Source organism: Loxodonta africana, chromosome 4 (genome assembly GCF_030014295.1).
Source record: "Loxodonta africana isolate mLoxAfr1 chromosome 4, mLoxAfr1.hap2, whole genome shotgun sequence".
NCBI classification, from domain to species: Eukaryota; Metazoa; Chordata; class Mammalia; order Proboscidea; family Elephantidae; genus Loxodonta; species Loxodonta africana.
The window spans coordinates 124,074,614-124,102,022 of NC_087345.1; the positions used below are offsets into that span (position 1 = coordinate 124,074,614).

The 27,409-nt window shown below is 38.8% G+C and overlaps 1 protein-coding gene across 1 annotated transcript in view; it reads left to right on the forward strand.

Moving 5' to 3' along the window:
• Positions 1–27,409, forward strand: part of GUCY2C (guanylate cyclase 2C) — a 94,735-nt gene that overhangs the window by 38,538 nt on the left and 28,788 nt on the right. Inside the window, exons 7-15 of the mRNA XM_003405663.4 lie at positions 8,365–8,482; positions 10,441–10,576; positions 12,738–12,823; positions 15,876–15,987; positions 20,502–20,583; positions 23,485–23,590; positions 24,772–24,834; positions 26,132–26,203; positions 26,663–26,767. Coding sequence (XP_003405711.1) covers positions 8,365–8,482; positions 10,441–10,576; positions 12,738–12,823; positions 15,876–15,987; positions 20,502–20,583; positions 23,485–23,590; positions 24,772–24,834; positions 26,132–26,203; positions 26,663–26,767 — 880 coding nt within the window. The remainder of the gene's footprint in view (positions 1–8,364; positions 8,483–10,440; positions 10,577–12,737; positions 12,824–15,875; positions 15,988–20,501; positions 20,584–23,484; positions 23,591–24,771; positions 24,835–26,131; positions 26,204–26,662; positions 26,768–27,409) is intronic.

The following is a 27,409-nucleotide window of genomic DNA, read 5'->3' on the forward strand; positions in this document are numbered from 1 at the left end:
ACTTAGATGTCCCCTGAAACCATGGTCCCCAGACCCCTGCCTCTGCTACCCTGGCCTTCGAAGCATTCAGTTTATTCAGGAAACTTCTTTGTTTTGGTTTAGTCCAATTGTGCTGACCTCCCCTGAATTGTGTGCTGTCTTTCCCTTCACCTAAAGTAGTTCTTATCTACTATCTAATTAGTGAATGTCCCCTCCCACCCTCCCTCCCCCCCCCCATAACCTCCAAAGAATGTTTTCTTCTCAGTTCAAACTATTTCTCAAGTTCTTATAATAGTGGTCTTATACAATATTTGTCCTTTTGCAACTGACTAATTTCACTCAGCATAATGCCTTCCAGATTCCTCCACGTTACGAAATGTTTCACAGATTCATCGTTGTTCCTTACCGATGTGTAGTATTCCATTGTGTGAATATACCATAATTTATTTATCCATTCATCCATTGATGGGTACCTTGGTTGCTTCCATCTTTTTGCTATTGTAAACAGTGCTGCATTAAAATTGGTGTGCATATATCTGCTTGTGTAGAGGCTCTCATTTCTCTAGGATATATTCCAAGGAGTGGGATTGCTGGATCGTATGGTAGTTTTATTTCTAGCTTTTTAAGGAAGTGCCAAATCGATTTCCAAAGTGGTTGTACCATTTGACATTCCCACCAGCAGTGTAGAAGTGTTCCAATCTCTCCACAGCCTCTCCAACATGCATTATTTTGTGTTTTTGGATTAACGCCAGCCTTGTTGGAGTAACATGAAATCTCATTGCAGTTTTGATCTGCATTTCTCTAATGGCTAATGATCGTGAACATTTCCTCATATATCCGTTAGCTACCTGAATGTCTTCTTTAGTGAAGTGTCTATTCATATCTTTTGCCCATTTTTTTAATTGGGTTATTTGTCTTTTTGCAGTTGAGTTTTTGCAGTATCATGCAGATTTTAGAGATCAGGCGCTGATCAGAAATATAATAGCTAAAAACTTTTTCCCAGTCTGTAGGTAATCTTTTTACTCTTTTGCTGAAGTCTTTGGATGAGCATAGGTGTTTGATTTTTAGGAGCTCCCACTTATCTAGTTTTTCTTCTGCATTCTTTATAATGTTTTGTGTACTGTTAATGCCATGTATTAGGGCTCCTAACATTGTCCCTATTTTTTCTTCCATGACCTTTATCGTTTTAGATTTTATATTTAGGTCTTTGATCCATCTTGAGCTCCTTTTTGTAATGGAGTGAGGTATGGGTCTTGTTTCATTTTTTTGCAGATGGATATCCAGTTATGCAAGCACCATTTGTTAAAGACTGTCTTTTCCCCATTTAACTGTTTTGGGGCCTTTGTCAAATATCAACTGGTCATATGTGGATGGATTTACGTCTGGATTCTCAATTCTGTTCCATTGGTCCATGTATCTGTTATTGTACCAGTACCAGGCTGTTTTGACTACTGTGGCCATATAATAGGTTCTAAAATCAGGTAAAGTAAGGCCTCCCACGTTGGTCTTCTTTTCCAGTAATGCCTTATTTATCCAGGGCCTCTTTCTCTTCCATATGAAGTTGTTGATTTGTTTCTCCATCTCATTAGGTTGGGGCTTTTTTATTGGCAGTTTTCACGACAGTTTCACTTTCTTCTTTTGTTAATGGGGCTGTTCAAATTTTCTATCGCTATTTGTGTTAGTTTAGGTAGGTAGTGTGTGTGTTTTTAGAAAAATGTCCATTTCTTCTAGGTTTGCAAATTTGTTAGAGTACAGTTTTTCATAGTATTCCGTTATGATTCTTTTTATCTCAGCTGGTTCTGTTGTAATGTCACCCATCTCATTTCTTATTTTGGTTATTTGCCTTTTCTTTTTTTTCCTTTGTCAGTTTGGCCAATAGTGTGTTGATTTTTTTATATTCTTTTTTAGAACCAACTTCTAGTCTTGTTGATTCTATTGTTTTTCTGTTTTCTATTTCATTTATTTCTGCTCTGATCTTTATTATTTCCTTTTTTCTGCTGACTGTGGACCTCTTTTGCTGCTTCTTTTCTATTTGTTTGAGTTACAGGGGTGAGATATTGATTTTGGCCCTTCTTTTTTGCTGTGTGCATTTATTGCTATAAATTCTCCTCTGAGCACTTTTGTTGCTGTGTCCCAAAGGTTTGATATGTTGTGTTTTCATTCTCATTTGATTCTAAGAATTTTTTAATTTTGTTTTTAATTTCTTCTACTATCCAATAGGTTTAAAGTAAGGTGTTATTCCATTGCCATGTATTTAATTTTTTCCTTGTTCTTTCTTTTTTTGATTTCTAGTTTTAAAGCATTATGATTAGAGAAGATGCTTTGTAGTATTTCAATGTTTTTTAATTTGCTGAGGCTTGCTTTGTGTTCTATATATGGTCTAGATATTCTATTCTGGAGAATGACCCGTGTATGTTGGAGAAGAGTGTGTACTATGCTGCTGTTGAGTGGTATGTTCTGCATATGTCTATGAGAATGAGTTCGTTGATTCTGTTATTTAGATCTTCTGTATCTTTGTTGAGTTTCTTTCTAGCTGTTCTGTCTGTCATCGAAAATGGTGTGTTAAAGTCTGCTACTATTATTGTAGAACTTTATACTTCTGTTTTTGATTTTGTTAGAGTTTATGTATTTTGGAGCTCTGTCATTGGGCACATAAATATTTATTATAGTTATGGCCTCTTGGTGGATTGACCCTTTAATCATTATATAATGCCCTTCCTTGTCTCTAATAATGGATTTTGACTTACAGCCTATTTTATCAGAGATTTTTATTGCTACTTCTGCTCTCTTTTAGTTACTGCTTGCATGATATATATATTTTTCCTTCCTTTGATTTTTAACCTATTTATATCTTTGTGTCTAAGATATGTCTCATGTAGGCAACATGTTGATGAGTCGTGTTTTTTTTATCCATTCTGCCACTCTCTGTCTCTTGACTAGTGCGTTTAAACCATTTACATTTGGTGTGATTATCAATACGCATGAATTTACTCCTGCCCTTATGTGGTTGTTATGCTTTTCATTGTGGTGTTAACAATTTCTTTGTTCTGACTTATTTTCTGTGGCATGTTCTTTTTGTTTATGAATTTTCTTTTCGTTTCCTTCATTGTTGACTTTATGTCTGCTGAGTCTTTTTCATTCTCTTCTTTTTTATTTTGGTGAGTAGATTTATGAATTTTCTTTGTGGTTACTCTGGAATTTACCTTTCTCTTTCTAAGTTTAAAACAGTCTGTTATATCTCAATATCACCTTGACTTCCCCTCCATATGGAAATTCTATTACTATGTCATTAATCCTCCCTCTTTTTTTGAAGTTGTCATCGTTTACAGATTGACATCTGTGGTTCCCTGCTTTCAGTTTTGCAGCTTTATTTTACATTCGAGGACTCTTTGTTTGGGTTGCTGTCTGGGTAATGCTGTCGTATGTCTTAATCTCAGGTTGTTTTCTGATGTCAGTGGTTCTCTGTCTGAAGGACTCTCTTAATATTTTTTGTAAAGTTGGCCTAGTTTTAATGAATTCCCTTGTTGCTGTTGTTGTTAGGTGCCGTTGAGTCAGTTTCAACTCACAGAAACCCTATGTACCACAGAGCGAAACACTGTCTGGTCCTGCACCATCCCTTCAATCGTTGTTATGCCTGAGCCCATTGTTGCAGCCACTGTGTCAATCCATCTTGTTGAGGGGCTTCCTCTTTTCCACTGACCGTGTACTTTTCCAAGCATGACATACTTCTCCAGGGACTGATCCCTCCTGACAACATGTCCAAAGTATGTAGGATGCAGTCTTGCCATCCCTGCTTCCAAGGAGCATTCTGGTTATACTTCCTCCAAGACAGATTTGTTCATTCTTTTTGCAATCTGTGGTATATTCAATATTCTTTGCCAACACCACAATTCAAAGGCATCAATTCTTCTTTGGTCTTCCTTGTTATTTGTCCAGCTTTCATGTGTATATGATGTGATGAAAATACCATGGTTTGGGTCAGCACACCTTAGTCTTCAAGGTGACATCTTTGTTTTTCAACACTTTAAAGAGGTCCTTTGCAGCAGATTTGCCCAGTGCAGTGCGTCTTTTGATTTGTTGACTGCTGCTTCCATGGGTGTTGATTGTGGATCCAAACAAACTCCCTTAATTTCTATTTATCTGGGAATGTCCTAGTTTCACCATTGTATTTAAAAGACAATTTTGCTGAATATATGACTCTTGCTTGGCAATTCTTTAATTTCAGGGTTTTATATATGTCATCCCACTGCCTTCTTCCCTGCATGGTTTCTGCTGAGAAATCAGTGCTTAGTCTTATTGGTACCCTTTTGTAGGTGATATTTCATCTTTCACAAGCTGATTTTGGAATTCTTTCTTTGTCTTTGATTTGGAAAGTTTGATTATGATATGTCTTGGTGACTTTCTTTTGAGTCTATCCTGTATGGGGTTCATTGAGCTTGGATGGAAACCTTGTCTTTCATCATATTAAGGAAGTTTTATGTCAATAAATCTTTAAATATTATCTCTGTGCTTTTTTTCCTCTCCTCTTCTGAAATTCCAATTTCACATAAATTCTCCTTCTCTATAGTGTCCCATGTAACTCTTAGGCTTTCTCCATTTTTCATCATTCCTTTTTCTGATTGTTCCTCAAACAGGTTAGTAACAATGGATTTGTCCTCTGTTTTGCTGATTCTTTCTCTCTTCCATTGCTTCAATTCTGCTTCTATATCCATTGAGTTGTTTATTTCTGATTCTTTATTGTAGATCTTCTGAATTTCTAGTTGTTTTTTTTTTTTTTATGTTTTCTAATTGTCTACTTATCTTGTCATTTTGTACTTGTATTGTTTTCCTGAATCCTTCTAGGGCTTTGTCTATATTTTCCTTGATCTCTTTGAGGATCCTGTATCTAAGTCTTTTGAATTCCTTATCAGGTAATTCTATTACCATTTCTTCCTCAGGAAGGTTTTCTGACTTTTTATTTTGCTCACTTTTTTGAGGCATCTTATCCTGTTTGTTCATATGGTTTCTTTATTGCCTGCTGTCACTGAAGGATTAAATTGTTAATTTATTTATTTACATATTTCTTTTTCTTTATTACTTAATTGTATGTACACTTGTTTTGTGCTTTTTTTTTTTTTAATTTGCTTTGATTTATCCAGAGCTATGTTGCTTCTCCTTCTCTTTGAATGTCTTTCTTCCTTTGTATTTTTTAATTGTTGTTTTTTGTGGTTCTGGTCTGTCTGTGACTTTGGTGGTGTCTGTTGGCTATGATTTCCTTTCCCTAGTGGGTATGGTAGGTCTCACCCATGTGCAAGTCCTCTGTGGCTAAGCTTGTATGTCTTCCCTTACCAGACTGACAGGAGGTAAAAGAGCAGCTTCTTTCTCTGATATTGGATGACAGGTTTTGGGTGGTCAGGGTCCCTCCACAACCTTTGTGTGTGGGACCATGGGGTTCTTCTACGTTGGTGCCATCAGTTAGTGTGTTCGAGACCTGGCTAGGTGTAGGATGAGTGTTGCTGCAGCTGGGTGGTCATTGGCTGTTGACACAGGGAGTGCCTACTTGTCATTAGGCGCAGGTGCTGTTGGAGCCTGTTGGGATGTACCTGGAGGTCACTGATCATGGAGTATGCCTGCTGGGCCATGCTGGGTGGCCGTTGGAAGGGTGCAGAGGAGTATGTCTGCTAGTTGCTGGGGTAGGGCATGGGGCATACCTGTTGGTTGCTGGGCAATGGTGCTGGGTGCATCTCTGGTTACTGTGCAGGCATGGGGGATCATGCCAGTCTTCAGACAGCAAACCCAGGCACAATTCCACTGATTTCAGAGTTTAGGCCAGGGGAACTCCCACCAGTTCCCAGGCTGCAGAAGCGCTTCTGCCAATCTCTGGGTTATAGGGGACCGGGCGCTCTTGCGGGTCACTGAGCTACAAGGCACTTTTCTTTGTCCAGTGGGCTCTGGGGCACTTCTGCTGGTCACTGGGCTGCAAGTATTCTCCCACCAGTCACAGGAAGTGGGCGCTTTCCCGCCTAGTCTGTGGGCAGCAGGTGTGGGAGCAGGGTCACTCCTGCCACTTGTTGAGAGTGGGTGTAAGGGGTGCTCCTGCCTGGTCACCCGAGGCAATTGTGGTCTGGCACATTGAAATGTGGGAGGGCCACATGGAGATTGGCTGGGTGAGGAACCGCTAGTTGCTATTCTGCAGTTTTACTAGTCAGTGGGTGTTTCCTGTCCAAATGATCAGGCACTGCAACTGGTGAGGAGTCCCTTCCCCAATTCCTCACTCCCTCTCTTCTCTGTGGTCATCAAGATCACTGGAGTTTTTTCCCAGTCTTCCTATTTTTGCCCTCTTTAACTTCAGCTTGTGTCCTGCTCACCTTATATCATTCTAGGTTTGTTTACACAGTACCTCTTTCTCCTGTAGTGAATTCCTTGTAGTTGCCTCCTTGTGTTCCTCAATCAGAAGCACTGTCCACTTTGTTCCAAGATGACCATGCTGTGCCAGACCAGCTGGCAGGGCATCAAGGATCTGTATATCTCTGTGTCTGCTGTTTTCTTTCTGTCTCTCCTTCCACTCAGAGCTCAGTCTAATTCTTCATCCTTCTGTTTAATGTTCAGGGTTCCAAGGTTGTCATCTGTATTTGTCTCACTTGATTTCTTGAGTCTTTGATGTAAGGGGATGTTATGGTGCATCAGTCTAAGTCACCATCTTGGGCTTCTCTCCTCCATCTGGCAATGTTTTGAGAAGATCATGAGATTCAAAACTAGATGTACCTGAGTTTGAATTCTAATTCTGATATTTCTGGTTCATTTGACCCTTGGACTATTATTACTTGGCTGCTAGAGATTAAATCTTCTCATCTGTACTTGAGGGCTGGGGACCATGATCTCAGGGGATATCTAGCTCAATTGGCATAACATAGTTTATAAGAAAATGTTCTACATCCTACTTTGGTCAGTAGCATCTGGGGTCTTAAAAGCTTGTGAGTGGCCATCTAAGATACTCCACTGGTCTCACACTGCCTGGAGCAAGGGAGAATGAAGAAAACCAAAGACAGACGGGAAAGATTAATCCAAAGGACTAATGGGCCACAACTACCACAGCCTCCACCAGATTAAGCCCAGGACATCTAGATGGTACCTGGCTACCACCACTGACTGCTCTGACGGGGATCACAATAGAGGGTCCTGGACATAGTGGGAGAAAAATGTAGAACAGAATTCTAACTCACAAAAAAGACCAGACTTACTAGTCTCACAGAGGCTGGAGAAACTCTGAGAGTATGACAGCCTTTTAACTCAGTACTGAAGTCACTCCTGAGGTTCACCCTTCAGCCAAAGATTAAGATAGACCCCAAAATAAAATGAAACTAAACGGGCACGCCAGCTCAGGGGCAATATAGAGAAGGCAGGAGAGGACAGGAAAGCTGTAGTGGGGAGCCCAAGGTCGAGAAGGGGAGAGTGTTGACACATTGTGGGGTTGGCAAGCAATGTCACCAAACAATATGTGTATTGTTTAATGAGAAACTAATTTGCTCTGTAAACGTTCATCTAAAGCACAATTTTTTTAAAAAAAGCAGTTTAAGTAAAAAAAAATTTCTCATCTGTAAAACGTGAATAAAATATCCACTTTATAGAGATGTTTTTAGGATTAGATGCAATAATCTAATACTGCATATAACCCAACATAGTCTTTAGTACATACTACAAGTGTTTACTTAGTGGTTTGAACATTAAATGACCCTGAACCCTAAATTATAGCAGTTAAAGATGTTAGGTTATTTTCATATTAAAGCATTCAAATGGTTAGAAAGCTTAAAACCCATGTTATTTGGAGGGCAATCTCAGACAGCACTGAGAGTCCTCAATGTGCCAACCAAGATCTAGAAGTTGAGGATACAAGGGTCAATAAGCCAATGTCATGTATGTCAAGAAGATTGCTATCTTAGAGAAAATGTGTAATCTTTTTGTACTTATGTTTCACCATTTGAAAAGTAAGTTTAATTGGTAAAATTTCTCTCCTTTATATCCCAATATCTCTAAACAATTTTGAGCACTTATGAAAAGAACATTTCCAGGTTGGAACCAAGGATTACAAAGCTTTGAAAGCAAACACTAGCTCCCACATCCAGAACCCCAAAAGTCATCCTCAAAGAAGTATATGCATTCTGGTCTTCCCTTTCATTTGCCTATGTTAACCATAGTTGCCTAAGTTCTCTTATTCAACTTAGCAAGTATAGAAGAAGAGAACCTATCCTAGGAAAGTAGAACTTTTTTTTGGATTACAGAACTAAAAAAATTTAAAACAATTTTCAAGGCTGATGTTATATTTGTATGAATCATAGACGATGCATCTCTATTTTTGGAAGACCCTAATCTTCATGGGAAACTATTGCCTTTTATTTTATTTTACAGTAACAACTACTTTGAGGAAAATGTCACAGCCCCTGACTTTATGAAAAATGTGCTTGTGCTGACACTGTCTCCTGGAAATTTCAGCAGAAATAACTCTTCCTCCGAAGATCTATCACTGGTTAGCTCTCTCTCTCTCTCTATATATATATATTGTTATTTTCTTTGTCAAAAGCAAGATAATTATTCTCCTATTGGGGCCCCAAATTCTAAAATGAGCAATTAGTTTTACTCATTCCCGTTAACTAAACAAGTATTAGCCGAGTCCAGCTATGTGTACAGCATTTTACAATAGCAGGATCTCTACCAAAATTCTTACTCAAGGTCACTGTATTGGGCTGTAGACCAGCATGACAGCAGATGCCTCTGTAACACCAGAGTGAAAGTGACAGTGTGATAAGATAGGAAGAGGTCCTGCTACTGGGGGTCAGTCTTGCATTTTTGGGGGAAAAAAACAACAGTTGCCGTTGAGTCAATTTTGACTCATAGCCACCCCGTGTATGTTACATTAGAACTCTGCTCCATCGATTTTCAATGGCTGATTTTTTGGAAATAAATCACCAGACCTTTCTTCTGAAATGTCACTAGGTGGACTCAAACCTCCAACCTTCCAGTTACCAGCCAAGTGTGTTAACCATCTGCACCATTCACGTCCTCCCTTACTTTTAGGAGAGGTAGAAATTAAACAATGTAAAATAAATTGAGAGTTACTGGGAAGTCCTCTGCTTCTTAAAGTGACTTTCCTGTCACTGATATTAAAATGCCACCACTGGAGATATATATTCCTAAGTTATAATTAGATTGACCATTCTCCAAGTTCGCCCAGGGAGAGTCCTGGTTTATTCTTATTATCTTGGCATCCCATCTTGTTTAGCATTTCTCCCAGAAAAAGGGCTTCAGTTTAGACCTTTTTCATCTTCTTATAATACAGAGCCCCTGCCACTGATAGCACCTTGGGCTTATCAGCCCCTGTACCATATTGTGATTAAGTTTATCAGATGCATAATGCAGAGACAGACAGCTGAGGGCAGGTTGGGATGGGAGGAGGAGAGGAAGGGCAGGCCTAAGACCCTGGACAACTTTAGAATGGCAAGCCAAGGGGCCAGGCCCAAAAAACTGTAAGGAGAGTTGAGTATCTTTGAAGCTATCACAAGTTTTCCTAGACTAGTGATTTTAAGCCCTTGGTTTTAGGGCCCTTCCAAAATTAAGCAGTATAACCTTAATTGGATTCTTTTCTCCTCATCAAATGATGATTTCAGCAAACGAAACTAAAACCAATGAATAGGGAGCTATATTTCCTTTTTACGTTTTCTAGCAAATATAATTCCAGATGTAGCATTCAGATGTCACTTGTACTGCTTCTAGGCTCTGGCAAAAGTGTGATTATTTATAGATGAGCAGTCCAAAATGCCTGGGCTGATAGAACTAGCTTGGTCTCAGGCGGGTGTGGAGCTTTTAATTCAGCTCTGTAAAGACCACCATGCAACTGCCACTGAGGCAGAGGGGTTCTGACTCCCTCCATTATCCTCCCCCCACAAACATTTGGGGCCTGCGGTAACACCCAATCGGAACTATCTTCAAGGCAAGTTCAGTGGTATCATCCAATCAAAACTCTTCATGCCTTATTCAGGGTACTGAAAGGTGGGTTTTTGGTTTTTCCTCTTTTACTCTTCAATGAAAACATTAGACTACAAGCAAGCATCATTTCTATAATGTCTTACAAGAATTAGACATGATAGATCCCTCCACATGCTGCATGTTGTCTTTTCTGATTGCAATTGTATTATATTTTATCATCATGGGAAGGAAGTACGACTGCTTGTAGTTACTTGCCTAAAGGTAATGGTCTCAGTTTGTTGATCCCAAGAGAAGGCAGAATTGTGATATAGAATACTAAAAAGCCCCTGGCCCAATTAAGAATTTTCCAAGAGTTTTCTTTAATACTGTCCCCACAATTGCCCTTTTATCCTATTACTTTTTGTTCTAGTTACACTACTGAGCCCAGAAATGTTTTCCTCCCAGCTTAGGATTAGAACCTCTTTTGGGAGATTCCTTCAAAGATTTTCCTTTCTCATTCAGGTGAAAAATGACTTTGCTATTGCCTACTTGGATGCAGTCTTGCTCTTTGGACATATGCTGAAGATATTCCTTGAAAATGGAGAAAATGTGATTACCTCCAAATTTGCTCATGCTTTCCGGAGCCTCACATTTGAAGGTACTGGTCACCTAAAAACAAACAACAACAATAAGCTAATCAATCCTTTCTAGAAAAAGCTAAAGAAAAGTCAGACTTTGTGGATGGACTCTGAGAAGCAGAAAGGGGGCTTGGCAATAGATGGTTCAACACTTAAATACTTTGAACTTAATTGGAGGCAATCATCATGACAAATTTTGGGGATGCTAGTATTGGTAATTAGATCCCACTTTAAAAAAAATTTTTTTTTTTTTTTATGCTGCAGACTTTCAGAATCTTCAGATATCCTAGAAAGAACACATAGATTGAACCTTGTATTTATGAACAAGCCTCATCACAGGGCATTAAAAAAAAAAAAATTGCTGTCAATTTTTCGATTCCAATTCATGGCAACCCCATGTGTGTCAGAGTAGAACTGTGCTCCACAGAGTTTTCAATGACTGATTTTTCAGGAGTAAATTGCCAGACCTTTCTTCTGAGGTTCCTCTGGGTGGGCTCAAATCTCCAACCTTTCCATTGGCAGCTGAGCATGTTAACCATTTGCACTACCCAGGAATTCCCACAAAATGTTATGACCAGTGACATTCTGGCTATGCTAGAATGAGATTAGATAGAAGAGAAGTAGTTGAAGTTTGATTTTTGTCCATCCATATATCTCTTTCTATCCTACAGGCATCTGGGACCTTGTGGTATCTATTAACTACCAAAATCTTCATAACAGCACCACCCAGGAGTTATCAACATATACCCCTCTGAACTGCATGAATCATGAGTCCATATTGAAACTCCCATCTTTCATTTCCCACAACCTATCCAGATATTATGAAGAAATTCCCCTCTAAATTTAATTTATACTAAGTAAAAGACAAATGATAGTTGTTAGTTGCCATTGAGTTCAAGATGACTCATGGAAACGTTATGTATAACAGAATAAAAAGCTGCCCGGTCCTGTGCCAACTTCCTGATCGTTGGTATGTTTCAGTCCATCATTGTGGCTTTGTGTCAATCCATCTCACTGAGGATTTTCCTTGTTTTCACTGGCCCTCTACTTTACTAAACCTGATGTCCTTTTCTAGCAATTGAACTTGCCTTCTTTTTTTCTTTTTTCTCTAACATCCCTTAAATCCTTGCTCTGGGAAACCTTCATCCTATAGACCAACTGCAGAGTGAACCTTCTTTTGGCAACAGGGGGCAGCTGACACACAGCACCATGACCTCAGGGGCTGCACCAATGGCTATTGTAGGATGGATGATAGGAAGAGATCACATCTGCTTCCTTGAATAAGCAGGAAGGGAAAGCCAAACGTGTTTTGATCCTGCCTTGTGCCCCAAGTTCTGCGGGCACTTTATGTGCATTCTTAATTTTCTCACAGCCATGATCATGGCCAAGCATCCTAATGGCCACTAACACAGGCTTGGAGCCAGGAGACATTTGTCTGTGCTAAGTTTAGGCACTTATTAACTGTGCAACCCTGGGCAACATACTTAATATCGCTGACCTCAGTTTTTTTCATCAATAAAATGGAGACAATCATAGTTTCTGTATACCATTATTTTGGAAAGAATTGTATGATAAGACACATATAAAGTGCTTACCACAGCGCCTGGCAATAATAAGCATAAAATAAATGCCATAAGGTTGAACCATATGAAATTGCTGATGTTTGATCCTTTTTTAGCCAAACAACCATTTTATAGGTTCATTCTATACTGCTCTTCTTTCATAGATGAGAAAGCTGAGACTTACAGAGCTTAAGTAATTTCCTAGTGTCTTATGCCAACAAGTGATAGAGTAGGACTTTGGTTATTTTACAATCCAAGTTAGATTATGCAGTAACCTAAACATTCGTGCTACTGGTTCAGTAACTATTCTTACCAAGAGCTTGTCAATAATCATCAGGAAGTATTTATTGACTGATTACATTTGGTGTCATCCTAAATGCAATGAAAAGATATTTCCTTCTAAATGAATAATATATCCAATAAAAATGTCCTTCAGAGATCTTGGGTCCAATACCCAATCCAGGTCCCCTCTGACTAGACCATGCAAGTCAACAATTCTTCAGTAAAATAGAGCAATTTGAACTGATTCCCCCCGCGCCCCCGCCCTTTCTGGGTCCAACCAGTCTCTTCAGACAAGAAACTAATGATGGCCACTAACTCTCTCTGATTTTTGCCCTAGGATTCATGGGCCCTGTTACTTTGGATGACTCTGGAGATATTGACAATACTATGGTGCTTCTGTATACCTCTGTGGATACCAACAAAGTATGTCTGACTGCAAAACGTGGCTCCTCATCAGGAAACTTGGGGTGATGTAACTGTGTTAAGACTGGGTGAGGAGGGATAACTTGGAATAGGGGCAACAGTAAAGGAATTGGGGGAGATAGGTTTAGGTCTGGAAGATAGTTTATTTCAGCTTTAAAATTATCCCCACTTGGGGAAGTCTTTCTTAAGCTTTTCCGAATCATGGAACTTCTTATTCAGAACACACATGCACACACACACACACACACACACACACACACATATATATATATAAAATATATATATATACATGTAAAACTATCAAGAATAAATTGATATAAAAGCCAGACTATCAATGGGATGAATACCAACGAGAGGATGACAGGTCTTTATTAATAATTTCTTGTTTGTTTCCACAACTAAATATTTCAGTGAACCAGTTCTTCTCTCCAGCTAAACTCCCATGAAAACCATTAACTCTGTAATCCCTCTGGCACATATAAACAGCTCTATAATTTTATGCTTTTATGCACATAATGTATGCTTTTTTGTCCTCAACTACATAGTAGGTCCCTTAAAGAAAGACAGTGGGTCTTACCTTTCTACCTCTCCAATGCTTACCTTCTTACCTGGCACATAGCTAATGCCTGATGAGCTTTAATTTAAAAACAAAACACCTGTCCTCCTGTCACCCAAAGTCGTGCTATGAAAACCACTGTTTTAGCCAACTAAGTGGTCAATGGAGAGCATTTTTCTTTAAACCCTTTCAGGTCCATGGGATATATGGTTGCTTACCCACTTTTTCTGGCCCTCAGGTTTCTTGAGAGTCTACTTTTTCCTCTGAAAGTATTTGCTACCCTCCAGTGGGGACTTGTGTAATGGTGAAAGGCAAAAGAAACGTTTGCTGAAACAAAGTAGCTGGAGTATCAGGCTGAAATGTGAGGTAGTGCATTTAGAAGAGTGCTTAGGTAAAACTTTTGTCCATTTTGGCTTTTGTACCCCTAGATAAGCCTTGTAAACATAGTTATGGTTTCTTGTGTGATAGGGAGCCCTGGTGGGTTTGGTTTTATTTTTTTGTGTGTCATATTTGGAAAACCAGAGGTTCCCCATATAGCCTAGTAGAAGGCGCCCCACAATACATCCTGCCACCCATGACCAGTGGAAAAGATGTGCACCCACCAATCCTGGTGCCTGAGAACTCCCCAAGTTTTGTGGTAACCATGTATTCCCAAGTCATATTTCTCAAAATCCATATTACCAACCCAAAATTTAAACACTCCATGACTCAGCATGCTTCCATTAATGAAAACACATCTATTAAAAAAAAAAAAAAAAAAGCAGAAAATAATTGGGTCTTGAAAGGGTTAAGAGGTTGGGTCCTGACACCAATTAGGAATCTGTAAGAAAAAGTTATTCATTTTTTTAATATAGTACTTTGTTAGTGTGACCATTATGACACCCTTAAGTCATAATATATTGGGTGTATATATTGACTTGCTTTACAAAAGATATCTATAAAAGAAAATGCTGAAAGTTAGAGAAACACGCCCAAATTGAGAAAGCTAAACCAGAAATTCAGGAGCAGCATTTAAGAAGAGTAATCCACGGCTTTTAGTTACTATATTGAGCCTTAGGCCCTGTGGTGGTGCAGTGGTTAAAGCAGTCATCTACTAACTGAGAGGTCGGCAGTTCAAACCCACCCAGTGGCTTCATGGGAGAAAGATGTGGCAGAGTGCTTCCGGGAAGATTTATAGCCTTGGAAACCCTATGCAGCACTTCTACTCTGTCCTATAGAGTTGCTATGAGTAGGAATTGACTCGACAGCAATGAGGTTTTTTTTTTTTTTAAATTGAACTTTTAATATAATGCTACCTTTGACATACAATCCATGGGAATGCCTTAAAATAAGATCTACTCAATTCTTCACTTACTGCTAGTAACTACACAGATAATACACTCCCCTCTGAATTATTTGCACCTGGGATGATGCCCTTGCCTTCCTTGGAGAGAGGCAAATACATATGGTGAGACCTTAGGTCAGCCTCATAACTGTTTTTCACAATGAAAAACATATTGTGCACTAGCTCTCTCTGAAGGCAGAGCAAGTTGAATTTTACAATCATCTAATGCCATCTAAGCAATTGTGCTATTTAAAATATATGGAGAAAACAGAGATTAATTCTTAAAGCAACCTAGGGCTATAGATAAGGTATTCTGTATCTGGTGTAGGCTTCAATATAGATGTGCATACCCTAATATAGATGATCTTTTCTATTCTCAATATATATCCAAGTATAGATGCTGCTGTCAAGTGAAGGGTAAAGTCTTGAAAATGTGAAACCTTTGCCCAGAAAGGGTGATAGTTATTTGTCTTATCATCTTGGCATTTGAGGAAGTGGTGGTGAATATAACAGGATGGTCATTATTCAGATATCTCTTATAAAGGTAATTCAGTATATGCAGCATATACTGAATATTATATATTAATACATTGGAAATGTTCTTGAAAATAAACCTTTTGTCTTAGAAACCTCCTCACTAGTGCCATGTACAGAAAAGCACCTTAGAGCAAGGAGATGGAAGAAACTAGAAAATTATGTAATTGATAGAACCTAAGAAATGCAGGATTGTTTCCAGGTCACTTGACATGTATCGACATGACATAGTGGGTTTTACTTGTGGTGTATTTTCTCTAAACAGCATTTTCAATGGCAGTTGAGTATTGTGGAAAACACTGGCTCTTCACTTGCAAGCCAGTCATTTAATTTCTCTTGGCCTCTGTTTTAGCACTTGCAAATTGAACTAGTTCTCCAAAGGCCCAAAGAATCTATGTGCAGCAGAGGTTACTGGTATGGCCTATGGTCATATAGAAACAGAAAACTTATTGACCCACCTGGAGCTTGAATCCATGTTCACACTGTGAACCAAGAAACAGATCCTAACTAGTCCCAGGAGAGTTGTTTTACTATGAATTTCAAGTGTCGGGCAGGATGGTCAATCTCACCAGAAACTATTCTAAAATGTCTTTAACTTTTTATCTTTTTTTTGTTTTGTTTTTCATACCCTGGCTCAGTACAAGGTTCTTTTGACCTATGACACCCGTTCAAATTATACTCAACCAGTGGATATGAGCCCTACTTTCATCTGGAAGAACCACAAACTTCCCAATGATATTCCAGGCCGGGGTAAGATAATCTTAGTGAATATTCTTTCCCTGAAATTGGTTTTCTGATAAGGAGAGTAAGCTTTATGGCTATGCAATTAGCCTGTGGTTTCTTCTTTTGTTTCATTTTGGGTTTTTGTGAGAATTAGATTTGCCAGGTTTGTAAATATGGACTTCTCTGCACAGTAAATGGTATTAAAGTTCTGATTAAACACTAAAAATATCTCTATCCTAATTTAGTTCTGTTGATGTGGTTGTTAGGTGCCATTGAGTCAGTTTCTACCCATAGCGACCCTGTGTACAACAGAACAAAACACTGCCTGGTCCTGTGCCATCCTCAAAATCGTTATTATGCTTGAGCCCATTGTTGCAGGCTCTTTGTCAATCCATCTCATTGAGGGTCTTCCTCTTTTTCGCTGACCCTCTACTTTATCAACCATGATGTCCTTCTCCAGGGACTGATTGCTCCTGAAAACATGTCCAAAGTATGTGAGACTTCTTCCAAGACAAATTTGTTCATTCTTTTGGCAGTCCATGGTATATTCAGTATTCTTCACCAACACAATCCAAAGGCATCAATTCTTCTTCGGTCTTCCTTATTCATCGTCCAGCTTTCGCATGCATATGAGGTGAGTGAAAACATTATGGCTTGGGTCAGGCACACCTTAGACTTCAAGATGACATCTTTGCTTTTTAAACACTTTAAAGAGGTCACTTGCAGCAGTTTTGCCCAATGCAATGTACCATTTGATTTCTTGACTGCTGCTTCCATGGGTATTGATTGTGGATCCAAGTAAAATGAAGTCCTTGACAACTTCAGTCTTTTCTCTGTTTATCATGATGTTGCTTATTGGTCCGGTTGTGAGGATTTTTGTATTTTTTATGTTGAGGTGTAATCCATACTGAAGGCTGTGGTCTTTTATCTTCATCAGTAAGTGCTTCAAGTCCTCTTCACTTTCAGCAAGCAAGGTTATGTCATCTGCATAATGCAGGTTGTTAATGAGTCTTCCTCCAATCCTGATGCCCCATTCTTGTTCATATAGTCCAGCTTCTTGGATTATTTGCTCAGCATGCAGACTGAATAAGTATGGTGAAAGGATACAACTCTGACACACACCTTTCCTGACTTTAAACCACGCAGTAGTCACTTGTTCTGTCCAAACAGCTGCCTCTTGATCTATGTACAGGTTCCTCATGAGCAAAATTAAGTGTTCTGGAGTTCTCATTCTTTGCAATGTTATCCATAATTTGTTATGAACTACACAGTTGAAAATGCCTTTGCATAGTCAATAAAACACAAGTAAACATCCTTCTGGTATTCTCTGTTTTCAGCCAGGATCCATCTGACATCAGCAATGATATCCCTGGTTCCATGTCCTCTTCTGAATCCGGCTTGAATTTCTGGCAAATCCCTGTCAATATACTGCTACAGCCACTTTTAAATGATCTTCAGCAAAATTTTACTTGCATGTGATATTAATGATATTGTTCTATAATTTCTGCATTCTGTTGAATCACCTTTCTTCGGTATAGGCATAAATATGAATCTCTTCCAATTGGTTGGCCAGGTAACTGTTTTCCAAATTCCTTGGCATAGACAAGTGAGCACTTTCAGTGCTGCATCTGTTTGTTGAAATACCTCAATTGGTATTCCGTCAATTCCTGGAGGCTTGTTTTTCACCAAGGCCTTCACTGCAGCTGGGACTTCTTCCTTCAGTACCATCGGTTCCTGATCATATGCTATCTCCTGAAAGGGTTGAATGTTGACCAATCCTTTTTTGGTATAATGACTGTATTCCTTCCATCTTCTTTTGATGCTGTGTCATTTAATATTTTCCCTATGGAATTCTTCAATATTGCAACTTGAAGCTTGAATTTTTTTCTTCAGTTCTTTCAGCTTGAGAAATGCTGAGCGTGTTCTTCCCTTTTGGTTGTGTATCTCCAGGTCTTTGCACATGGTCATTATAATACTTTACTTTGTCTTCTCAAACCGTCCTTTGAAATCTTCCGTTCAGTGCTTTTACTTCATCGTTTCTTCCCTTTACTTTAGCTACTTGACGTTCAAGAGCAGCTTTCGAAGTCTCTTCTGACATCCATTTTGGTCTTTTCTTTCCTTTTTTTTTTTTTAATGACCTCTTGCTTTCTTCACATATGATGTTCTTGATGTCATTCCACAACTCGTCTGGTCTTTGGTCATTGATGTTCAGTGCATCAAACCTGTGCTTGAAATGGTCTCTAAATTCAGGTGAGATATACTCAAGATCATACTTTGGCCTTGTGGACTTGTTCTAATTTTCTACTTGAACTTGCATATAAGCAACCCATTGCCTTATTCTGACTGATGATATTGAGCTTTTTCATCATCTTTTTCCACAGATGTAGTTGATTTGATTCCTGTGTGTTCCATCTGGTGAGGTCCACATGTGTACTCACCATTTATTTTGTTGAAAAAAGTATTTGCAGTGAAGAAGCACTGGTTTTCCAAAATTCTGTCATAGGATCTCCAGCGTGATTTCTATCATCAAGGCCATATTTTCCAACTATCAATCCTTCTTTGTTTCCAACTTTTGCATTCCAATCACCATTAATTATGAATGCGTCCTGACTGCATGTTCAATCAATTTCAGACTGCAGAAATTGGTAAAAATCTTCAATTTCTTCATCTTTGACCTTAGTGGTTGGTGTGTAAATTTGCATAATAGTCATATTAACTCACCTTCCTTATATGCATATGGATATTATCCTATCACTGACAGCGTTGTACTTCAGGATTGGTCTTGAAATGTTCTTTTTGATGATGAATGCAACGCCATTCCTCTTCAGGTTGTCATTCCTGGCATAGTAGACCATATGATTGCGCAATTCAAAATGGTCAGTTCCAGTCCATTTCAGCTTTTTAATGCCTAAGATATCAATGTTTATGCGTTGCATTTCATTTTTGATGATTTCCAATTTTCCTAGACTCATAATGTGTACATTCCATGTTCTGATTATTAATGGGTGTTTGTAGCTGTTTCTTCTCATTTTAAGTCATGTCACGTCAGCAAATGAAGGTCCTGAAAGCTTGCCTCCATCCACATCACTAAGGTTTACTCTACTTTGAGGAAGCAGCTCTTCCCTAGTTGTATTTTGAGGGTAGGACCCATTTTTAAGATAAGTATAATTTAGAAAGCTAGGTTTGATAATTGACAAAAATAAGCAAAGGGACAAGTAGTTATGAACAAGCCTCGTAAGAGCCTCATTAGTGAGATATGTATTCTTACTCCAGTTACATTTTACTGCAATAAACTGAAACCATTCTTTTTTATTTTTTTATTTCAATTTCAGTTTCTCAAAATCAGGTCACTTTTCACTTTGTTTCATTTTTGAACTATGGCTTCCTTGAATCAGAGTTTCCGGTTGTATTTTTTTTCCCCCCTGTCTGGAAGAAACATGTCTTTGCTACATTCCTATTATCCTTCAGTTTCTTACTCATTCTGTTGCTTGGAATCCATTCCACTTTTTCTTATCGAACCCACTAACCTTCTTTTCTATAGGGACCGGTTGTGTCATGAACCATGACTTTCTTGTACTGTTTTATTATTATTGGTGTCTTTCTCAATCTAGGCTTGTTCCTCTCCAGACTGCTAGCCACTGTCATACTCAAACTCTTAAACACTTGCTGGGGTTGGATCCACTTTTTCCTGAATTCCACTCACTCTCCTGGGGACCTCTCAAATTACTCCACCTAAACAATTCTATCCCCATACTAATGTTCTAAGAAGTAAAATCCCTTACATCTTCATTGACTGTGCTTCCGTGACCTAGTAGAGCTTGGAAAGGACCAGAATGCAATACTATCATTTAATATTCTAAATTGTCTTACTTTTCCTCTATTTGTAATCTGTATCTAAAAATAGTCATTTCTTTTTTTATGGATCGTCCCTATGTATGTTGGTTTTGAGGACATCATGTAGGCTTCAACCACCAAAATTATTTATGTGTTGGAAAATATTTTATGACCTCGTAACATCTGGTGATTCCTATAAGGAAGAAAAGAGAGGTATGAACTACAAGGGTAGCTGAAATTAGCCCACTTTCTCTGGTGACACTCCAAGCAGTTTTCTTCAGAGAGTGAGGATACAGGACATGTATCACCAATGAATAGGATAATAAAAGATAAAATTTAAAAAGGCCCTCATCCCCCTTTTTTTAAAAAGCTCTCCTTTCTTATTTCTGCAAATTATAGTATACAGCTGATAATGATGACCAGTTACTGTTGACTCAGCTCTAACTCATGGTGACCCTATGTGTGTCAGAGTAGAGCTGTGCTCCATAGGATTTTCAGTGACTGATTTTTTGGAAGTAAATTGCCAGGCCTTTCTTCTGAGGTGTCTCTGGGGGGACTTGAACTTCCAACCTTTCAGTTAGCAGCTAAGCATGTTAACTGTTTGCACCACCAAGTGACTCCACTATACGACTAGAATGTTTGAAATGCTTTTATTCTCTTTTCAAAGATCATTCCTAAGTCATTTTTCATTGTCTTTTCTGCCACAGGCCCTCAAATCCTGATAATTGCCGTCTTCACCCTTGCTGGAGCTATGATACTGTTCCTGTTTGTTGGTCTTCTGGTGCTGAGGTACCACTCCCTCTATTCTACCTGCACTCGTCCTTTAGAAAGGGAGGGAGGGAGAGACATAATGTCTGTTAATGTTGAGGAATGTTCACAAAGAAGTCTCTAGACAGGTCTAAAATCATGAATGAATTCTGTACCAAAGACTATGTATATCAAGAGCAGAATATTACTCAGTAGATAGATGAACAATTTGGAGACAGAGACGCTTGAACTCAAACCATGTGTCTGTGATGTACCAACTGTGTAGTCTTAAGCATGTTATTTAGCAACTTAAACATGTTGCTTAGATTCACTTTCCTCGTCTGAGCTGTTGTGAGGAGTTAGAATATGTATCCTGACTACCACATAATAGGCACGCTATAAATGAAAATGGCTATCCTACCATTTTATGAATATATTGTGGGAAATTTTGAAGTCATTGTATTCACAATGTTCAGGCTGGAAGGGGCATTAGAAATCATCTCCTCTAAACCTCCTGTTTTAGTATGGGGAAAGTGAGACCCAGGAAAGTAAAATGGCTTATCTAGAAAAACATTATTAGGTAGTACGTAGGGCCTGAACTAAAACTCAGGCCTCCTGATGGTCAGTTCCATGATTATTCAACAAAACCTGAGCATAACAAGTACCTAGCATAATGCTGGGGACATAGTGGATGCTCAGAAGTATTTATTGAATATGTAAATGAGTGAGTGAGTACCACATTACTTCCTAATTCGTGTATGTTAAACACATCAAACTTTCTGTCCCTATTGGATTATCAGGATCATCCCATGCCCTAAATAAACAAGACAACAATGTTCTCTGTGGACCATATTCTTTGGTCTGTCACCATATTTTCTCATAAGGAAAGAGTCTAGCCTGTCGCATGTGGGTTGAAGGAACTCTTCTTCAATATGAAGGCCAAGCTTGGCTTTTGTAACTCTGTGTTGCTCTGCACTATAGGAGATGGTATACAGAGTGTGGCAAGCATTTAGGTGAGGGTAAGCAGAAGCCAAAATTTGGGGAGAGTAATGCCCGTCAATAGCAAGGTCACATGTGTAGCTGCTGTCCCTCAGAGACCAAATCCAAGTGGGTGTCTGCTTAAGGCAGGGGTAAATCACAAAATAAGAGATGGTAGCATGGTAGAAACAGTTATTTTCAGTTACTTCAAGCATCAGAGGCAGATATAGGATTTGCTAATGGCCATAACAATGGTGTGTCTGTAAGAAGATCTGGAAGACATGGCATTATTCTTGTAGTTTTCCATTACAACTGCTTATACAAGAAAAATGGTGAATGATATATGGCATCTCCTAACTCACCATGAATGACAGATCTGTTGAGTCCCAAGAATCTCCTCTTGTGCAGAAGTGAGAGCCTGGAAGCCTTCAAGGCCTTGATATTCACCCTCATTGCCGCCAGGTCTTAGGATCATAATCAATGGTCGATAATATCCTATTCCACATGTATTTATTAGAAGAATACTCAGTGTTAGATGGAATTGTGAGAAGAGAATGATCATCTCTGCTTAGGAGACATTAAGAAAGGCATCATGAGTAACCTTGAGAAGTTGAGTAGAAGTTTGTCAAATAACAAAAAGCAAAGTCATACTCAGGGATAGACAATTAGATCAATGGAAAAGAATACAGATTCTAGAATCAGACAATCAAGGCTGGAAAAGGAATATGATAGAGGTGACATTACAAGCCAGTTGAGAACTGATGTTGGGACGGTAGGCTTTCCACTCGGAAAAGATGAAATCAAAACTTAACTGACAGCATACAGAAAGGCATATTTCATTCCATACGAAGTTTCAAGTGGACTGAAAAACTAAATGTGAAAGTCAAACCTCAAAACTCTTAGGAGAAAGTAAAGGAGAATATCTTTTTGATCTCAGGGTAGGAAAGTATTTCTCAGTTAAGTAAAAAGAAAAGATACAAATATGGCCACAATAAAATCAAACACTTTATATACAACAAAGTAAAAAGAAGCAATAAATTAGAAGAAGGTATTTGGAACACGCAAGAGGAGAAAGAATTTGCTTCGTAGAATGTGTAAGGAACTCATGTAAATCACTAAGGAAAGGATAAATAATAGAATAGAAAAATAAGCAAAATTATGAATAGAAAATTTTATACAAGAACTAAAATAGGTAGAGAACATTTGAAAAGATGCTCAGTCTCTCTAGTAATCAGGACAATGTGAATTAAAGCAACAACCGAGCAGCTTTCCAGGTACATCCCAATGGTGAACAAAGAAACAAACAAAAAACTTAATACCAAGTATTGTCAAGGATATAGGGAACCAGGAATTGTCATGATGGGAGGGAAAATTGGCACAACCACTTTGGGAAGCAATTTAGGAAGCAATATGTGTAAAGTTGAAAGTATGCATCCCTATAGCCCAAGAATTCTGCTATATCCATACTGCTTGATGAAAACAATAAAAAATTTTAATATTTTACATGTTGGGATACATATTGTTAAATCTTCTATTTTTCTGTTTCTTTTGTTTTTAAGGCAAAGATGCGTAATAGGAACTGGCTTATTTAAAAGTTTGGTATATTCTCTGGTGGTTTAAAAATTAACAGTTTTGCCTCTCAAGGTTATCAATTTTTAATTTTTTTCTCCTGTTTTTTCCATGTCATCAATTCATATCCTTTATAGCAGTAAAGGATGCCTTTAGTGAAGGACCAGGGAAAATGAAAGGAAGAGAAAAGAAAGAACCTAAAAGACCCCCAGAAACCCTGGCAAGTCACTAATGCCAGCACTCACCAGTCTGGAGAACATAGTTACACCATTGGGCTAGCCTCCCTCACCACACATCTACCCGAGAATATTAGGGTTCTAAGCTTCTCTGAGCGTTCAGAAGCTGGTGGTATGGGTACTAATGAAAGTCTATTGACTAGTTCTATTCCTTTCACAGAAAATACAAAAGAGACAATGAACTTCGTCAGAAAAAATGGTCTCACATTCCTCCTGAAAAGATCCTTCCTTTGGAGACCAATGAGACCAACCATATTAGCCTGAAGGTAAGGCCTACCTTACCTCTTGAAGAATACTGACACTGGTGTAACTTTCCAGGTATTTAACAAGACCTTGGTAACAGGGAGAGGAAATGTGCAACCTGGAAGAGTTTGTTTAGAATCCAAGACTTACATGTTTTCTAGCTCTCAGCATCCTGCTTTTCCCTTGATTTGCCATTACTCTACATGTCACGTGGTTAATCCAACAACTACCTCAGTAGAGGCTGAGATACGATGTGTGTCCTGCCACTTTCTTTTTGTGTGACATTTAATGTCATTTAATATCTCTAAGCCTTATTTGTAAAATGAGAAGAAGGGAAGATAACTGACATTTATTAATATGAATTGTGTCAAACATCATGCTTGAATTTGATATAATTTATTTCATTTAAATTTCAAAATAGCCCTGTAAGTGTTAACAAAAATAGTATACCCCAGGTTTTTATTAGAATCAGATTGAAAGATGCAATCATTCTCAACCTTTTCTCAGTATCTAGCCTGCAGAGGTGTGTGCGTGCGTGTGTGTGTGTGTGTGTATTTCTCATTTGATATTTAAAGTCAATTGACAAGATATAAAAATTATGGAATAGCATATAAAAATCCAGATGACTGCTTCTTTTGACAAATCAAATAATCTGGGCGCTACATAGCAACCGTTGCCCAGGGTTGATGAGGCTGCTCCCCTTAGTAGACACCTGGCCCAGTTTCTTCATTTGCATTGTTGCTTGGGTTTTAGGTATGAGTTTCCAACGAATTTGCAAACCCTGCTCTATACAACTCAAGTGCACAACTTTCTCCCCTAAGAGCATCTGTCTGTAGCTACAGGCAGTGATTCCCAATAGAAGAAGGGCAGGGGTGGGGTGGGAGGAAGTGAAGAAAATACTCAGCTAAAGAAGAGTCACAAGAGGAAGGGAGGAAAGGGGAGAAGGACCTTCACAATACTCCCAAACTGAGGGCGAAGCATGGGAGTGGTAGATAGCCGGGAAGAAGATATTGTCAGAGGGCAAAGTGAAGAGTGACGGTGATACACAAGTTGATTATTATAACAATTTTTCTGGGAGTCTGCCCAGCATGCTATTGAGCAAACAACAGGTACAGCTGCCTTGGCAGGGCCTCTCAGCCTTTGGCTGGCAATGGATGGAACTAGATAAGGAGCTTCTGGACTAATTGGCCTTGTCTTGTGTCAGATCGACGATGACAAGAGGCGAGATACAATCCAGAGGCTACGACAGTGCAAATACGATAAAAAGGTGACTATAGTCTCTCCACTTCTGGAACTCTCAATTAGGGCTGTGTTCTGGTCTTTCCGCTCATCGTTGCCACAGCTCCTGTCATTGGCAGTGCAATCATGGGGGTGTCCAGGTTGCTCCAAGGGGCTGTCCTTGCAGTCATTCTCAGGGCTGGGCTGGGCTCTGCTTCAAGGGTTACAAAACTCACAATCCTGGGGAAACTGAAGAACAAATGTAATTTGAGGGAAAGGTGAAATGTAACAAGAAAAAGAAAATATGAAAGAGGTTCAGTGCAGTCCAGGCAACATGAGAATTACATTTTGGCTCATTGCTGTGGGAATATGACAATCTCCATATGGAGGTTTTGCATCTTCTTTCCTTCCTTCCTCATTCCTTTTGTTGAGTCATTCTTGAAGAAATATTCAAACCTGGGTGTACCATATCCCAGGTACTAGAGGCCAAGCATATAAATATCAGTAAAAGATGGTCACTGCTTTCAAGAGTTCACAGTGCAGTGGGAAGACACATAAACGAGTGATTATAGTACATATACAGATAGTCCCCAACTTATGACACATTTGAGTTATGATGAAACACACTTACAACCGTCCTTTTCTTTGTACATCTTGTTAGTAATATATACCACGTACGGTATTGCAGTGCATAATCTGCTGTTGTTACCGTTCTCACTTAGATATTCTCTTGCAGATGTTCAAGTTTATGATTTACTCTTCAAAACACTGCCGTATAGCAGACTATGGCCTGGTCTACAATGAAGTTAGTGTCAGTGTTGGGAGTCATAATGGGTAAAAAGTTGGGCAATATTCAACTCTAATGGCACATGACAATTGGACTGTGCACAGGCCTGACAGCCATTCCAACTCTGATTTTATCATTATGACACTGATGCCAACTTCACTGTAGATCGGGCCTATAAAAAAAAAAAAAAACTTACTGCCACGATGAGTGGCCAGGCCTATAGCATAATCTTATTCAGCATTTCGTACCATAAGAAGCGTCAGTTCCTAATGTCAGATGAGGTATTCTAAATTATGTCAGAACCGATTTACAAGAGTCATCAGACGGAGCCTTGTCATAAGTTGGGGACTACCTGCATAAGTGCTTAAGCTACAAAAAAAAAAAAAAAAAAACCCCACCCATTGCTGTGGAGTTGATTCTGACTCATAACGACCCTATAAGGGCAGAGTAGAACTGCCCCAGAGAGTTTCCAAGACTATAATATTTGCAGAAGCAGACTGCCACATCTTCCTCCCACACTTATGCTACGATATCTCTTCAATTCAATTGATTTTTGCAGCGAGTGATTCTAAAAGATTTCAAGCACAATGATGGTAACTTCACTGAGAGACAGAAGATAGAGTTGAACAAGGTATGTGTCCCCTACTTCAAATCCTTAAGAAATAGCTTCACTCCATTTCTCTAAGCCCTGAGGTTCCTGGTGGAGCAGGGTGTTATTGGGGATGCTAAGTGAGTAGACTTCAGGCAAATAAATGACTATTCGTGTTGTTTTTAAAAATTCTACCAAGAAAAAGAGATTGATATTTGACGATACAAAACATTTTGGGAATCTACTTGTATGTCCTAGAAAATGGCCCTGGTATTATTTGACAGTAGTCAAAGGTTTGTATTGAAGACTCCCTACTGACAAAGAAAAGCCTGTGAAATAAGATGTAATGCAATGTATACTAAGAAATGGGTACTGACATTTTAATTTATTAAGAGCAATGCATCTTTCCAAAGATCTAAGACATATTTTTATTGGCATTTAATTTTTACTCTGGCATCCCTTTCTGGCCAATTTGCTTTATAAATGAACATGTTATTCCAGTTGCTTCAGATTGACTATTACAACCTGACCAAGTTCTATGGCACGGTGAAGCTTGATTCTACGATCTTTGGAGTGATCGAATACTGCGAGAGAGGATCACTCCGGGTAAGGAACTATGGTCATTTCTAACTTCCTAACTGATCATCCATGTAAAGGAAAAGAAATATTTAGCAGACTTTTTAAATGTTCACTCAGTGAAATAATATTAGACAGTTATCAAGAAAGTTGGTGCTTTCCAAACTAGACCACTTGGATTTTATTAATCAGCCTAATTGTATCTTTATACATAAACAGGCTAAAAAATGAACCAGTTAGACTTGGGGGAAAAAAAAGAGCAGAAGTGGAAAAGTGAGTGATTACCATCAAGTCAGTTTTATTTTACTTGCCCCAAATCACTTTTAGCATTAAAAGAGAAATGGATGGTCATTATGACAGCACTAACCAAGCATTAGGAGACTGTTTGTAAGTCTTCCTTCTGCTACTGTCTAAATTCTTACTTCTCTCTCCTCTGTGAGGGACTGAGAACAGGGCAGGAGCCTTCAAATGAGGTCAGGTATTCAGGTTGATCAAAGCAGAAAGAGGAAGTAAGACAGGTCTGAGTCAAGCTCTTGGGAAGCACCAAGTATCAAGCTAGGAATATCAAATCATTAGCTCCGAAGGGCAGGCGAAGTTCCTAAACAAGAAACAAAATCAGTTGTCAAGCAGGAACAGGATTGGAATGAGAAAAGGCAGGAGCAGGAAGGAATC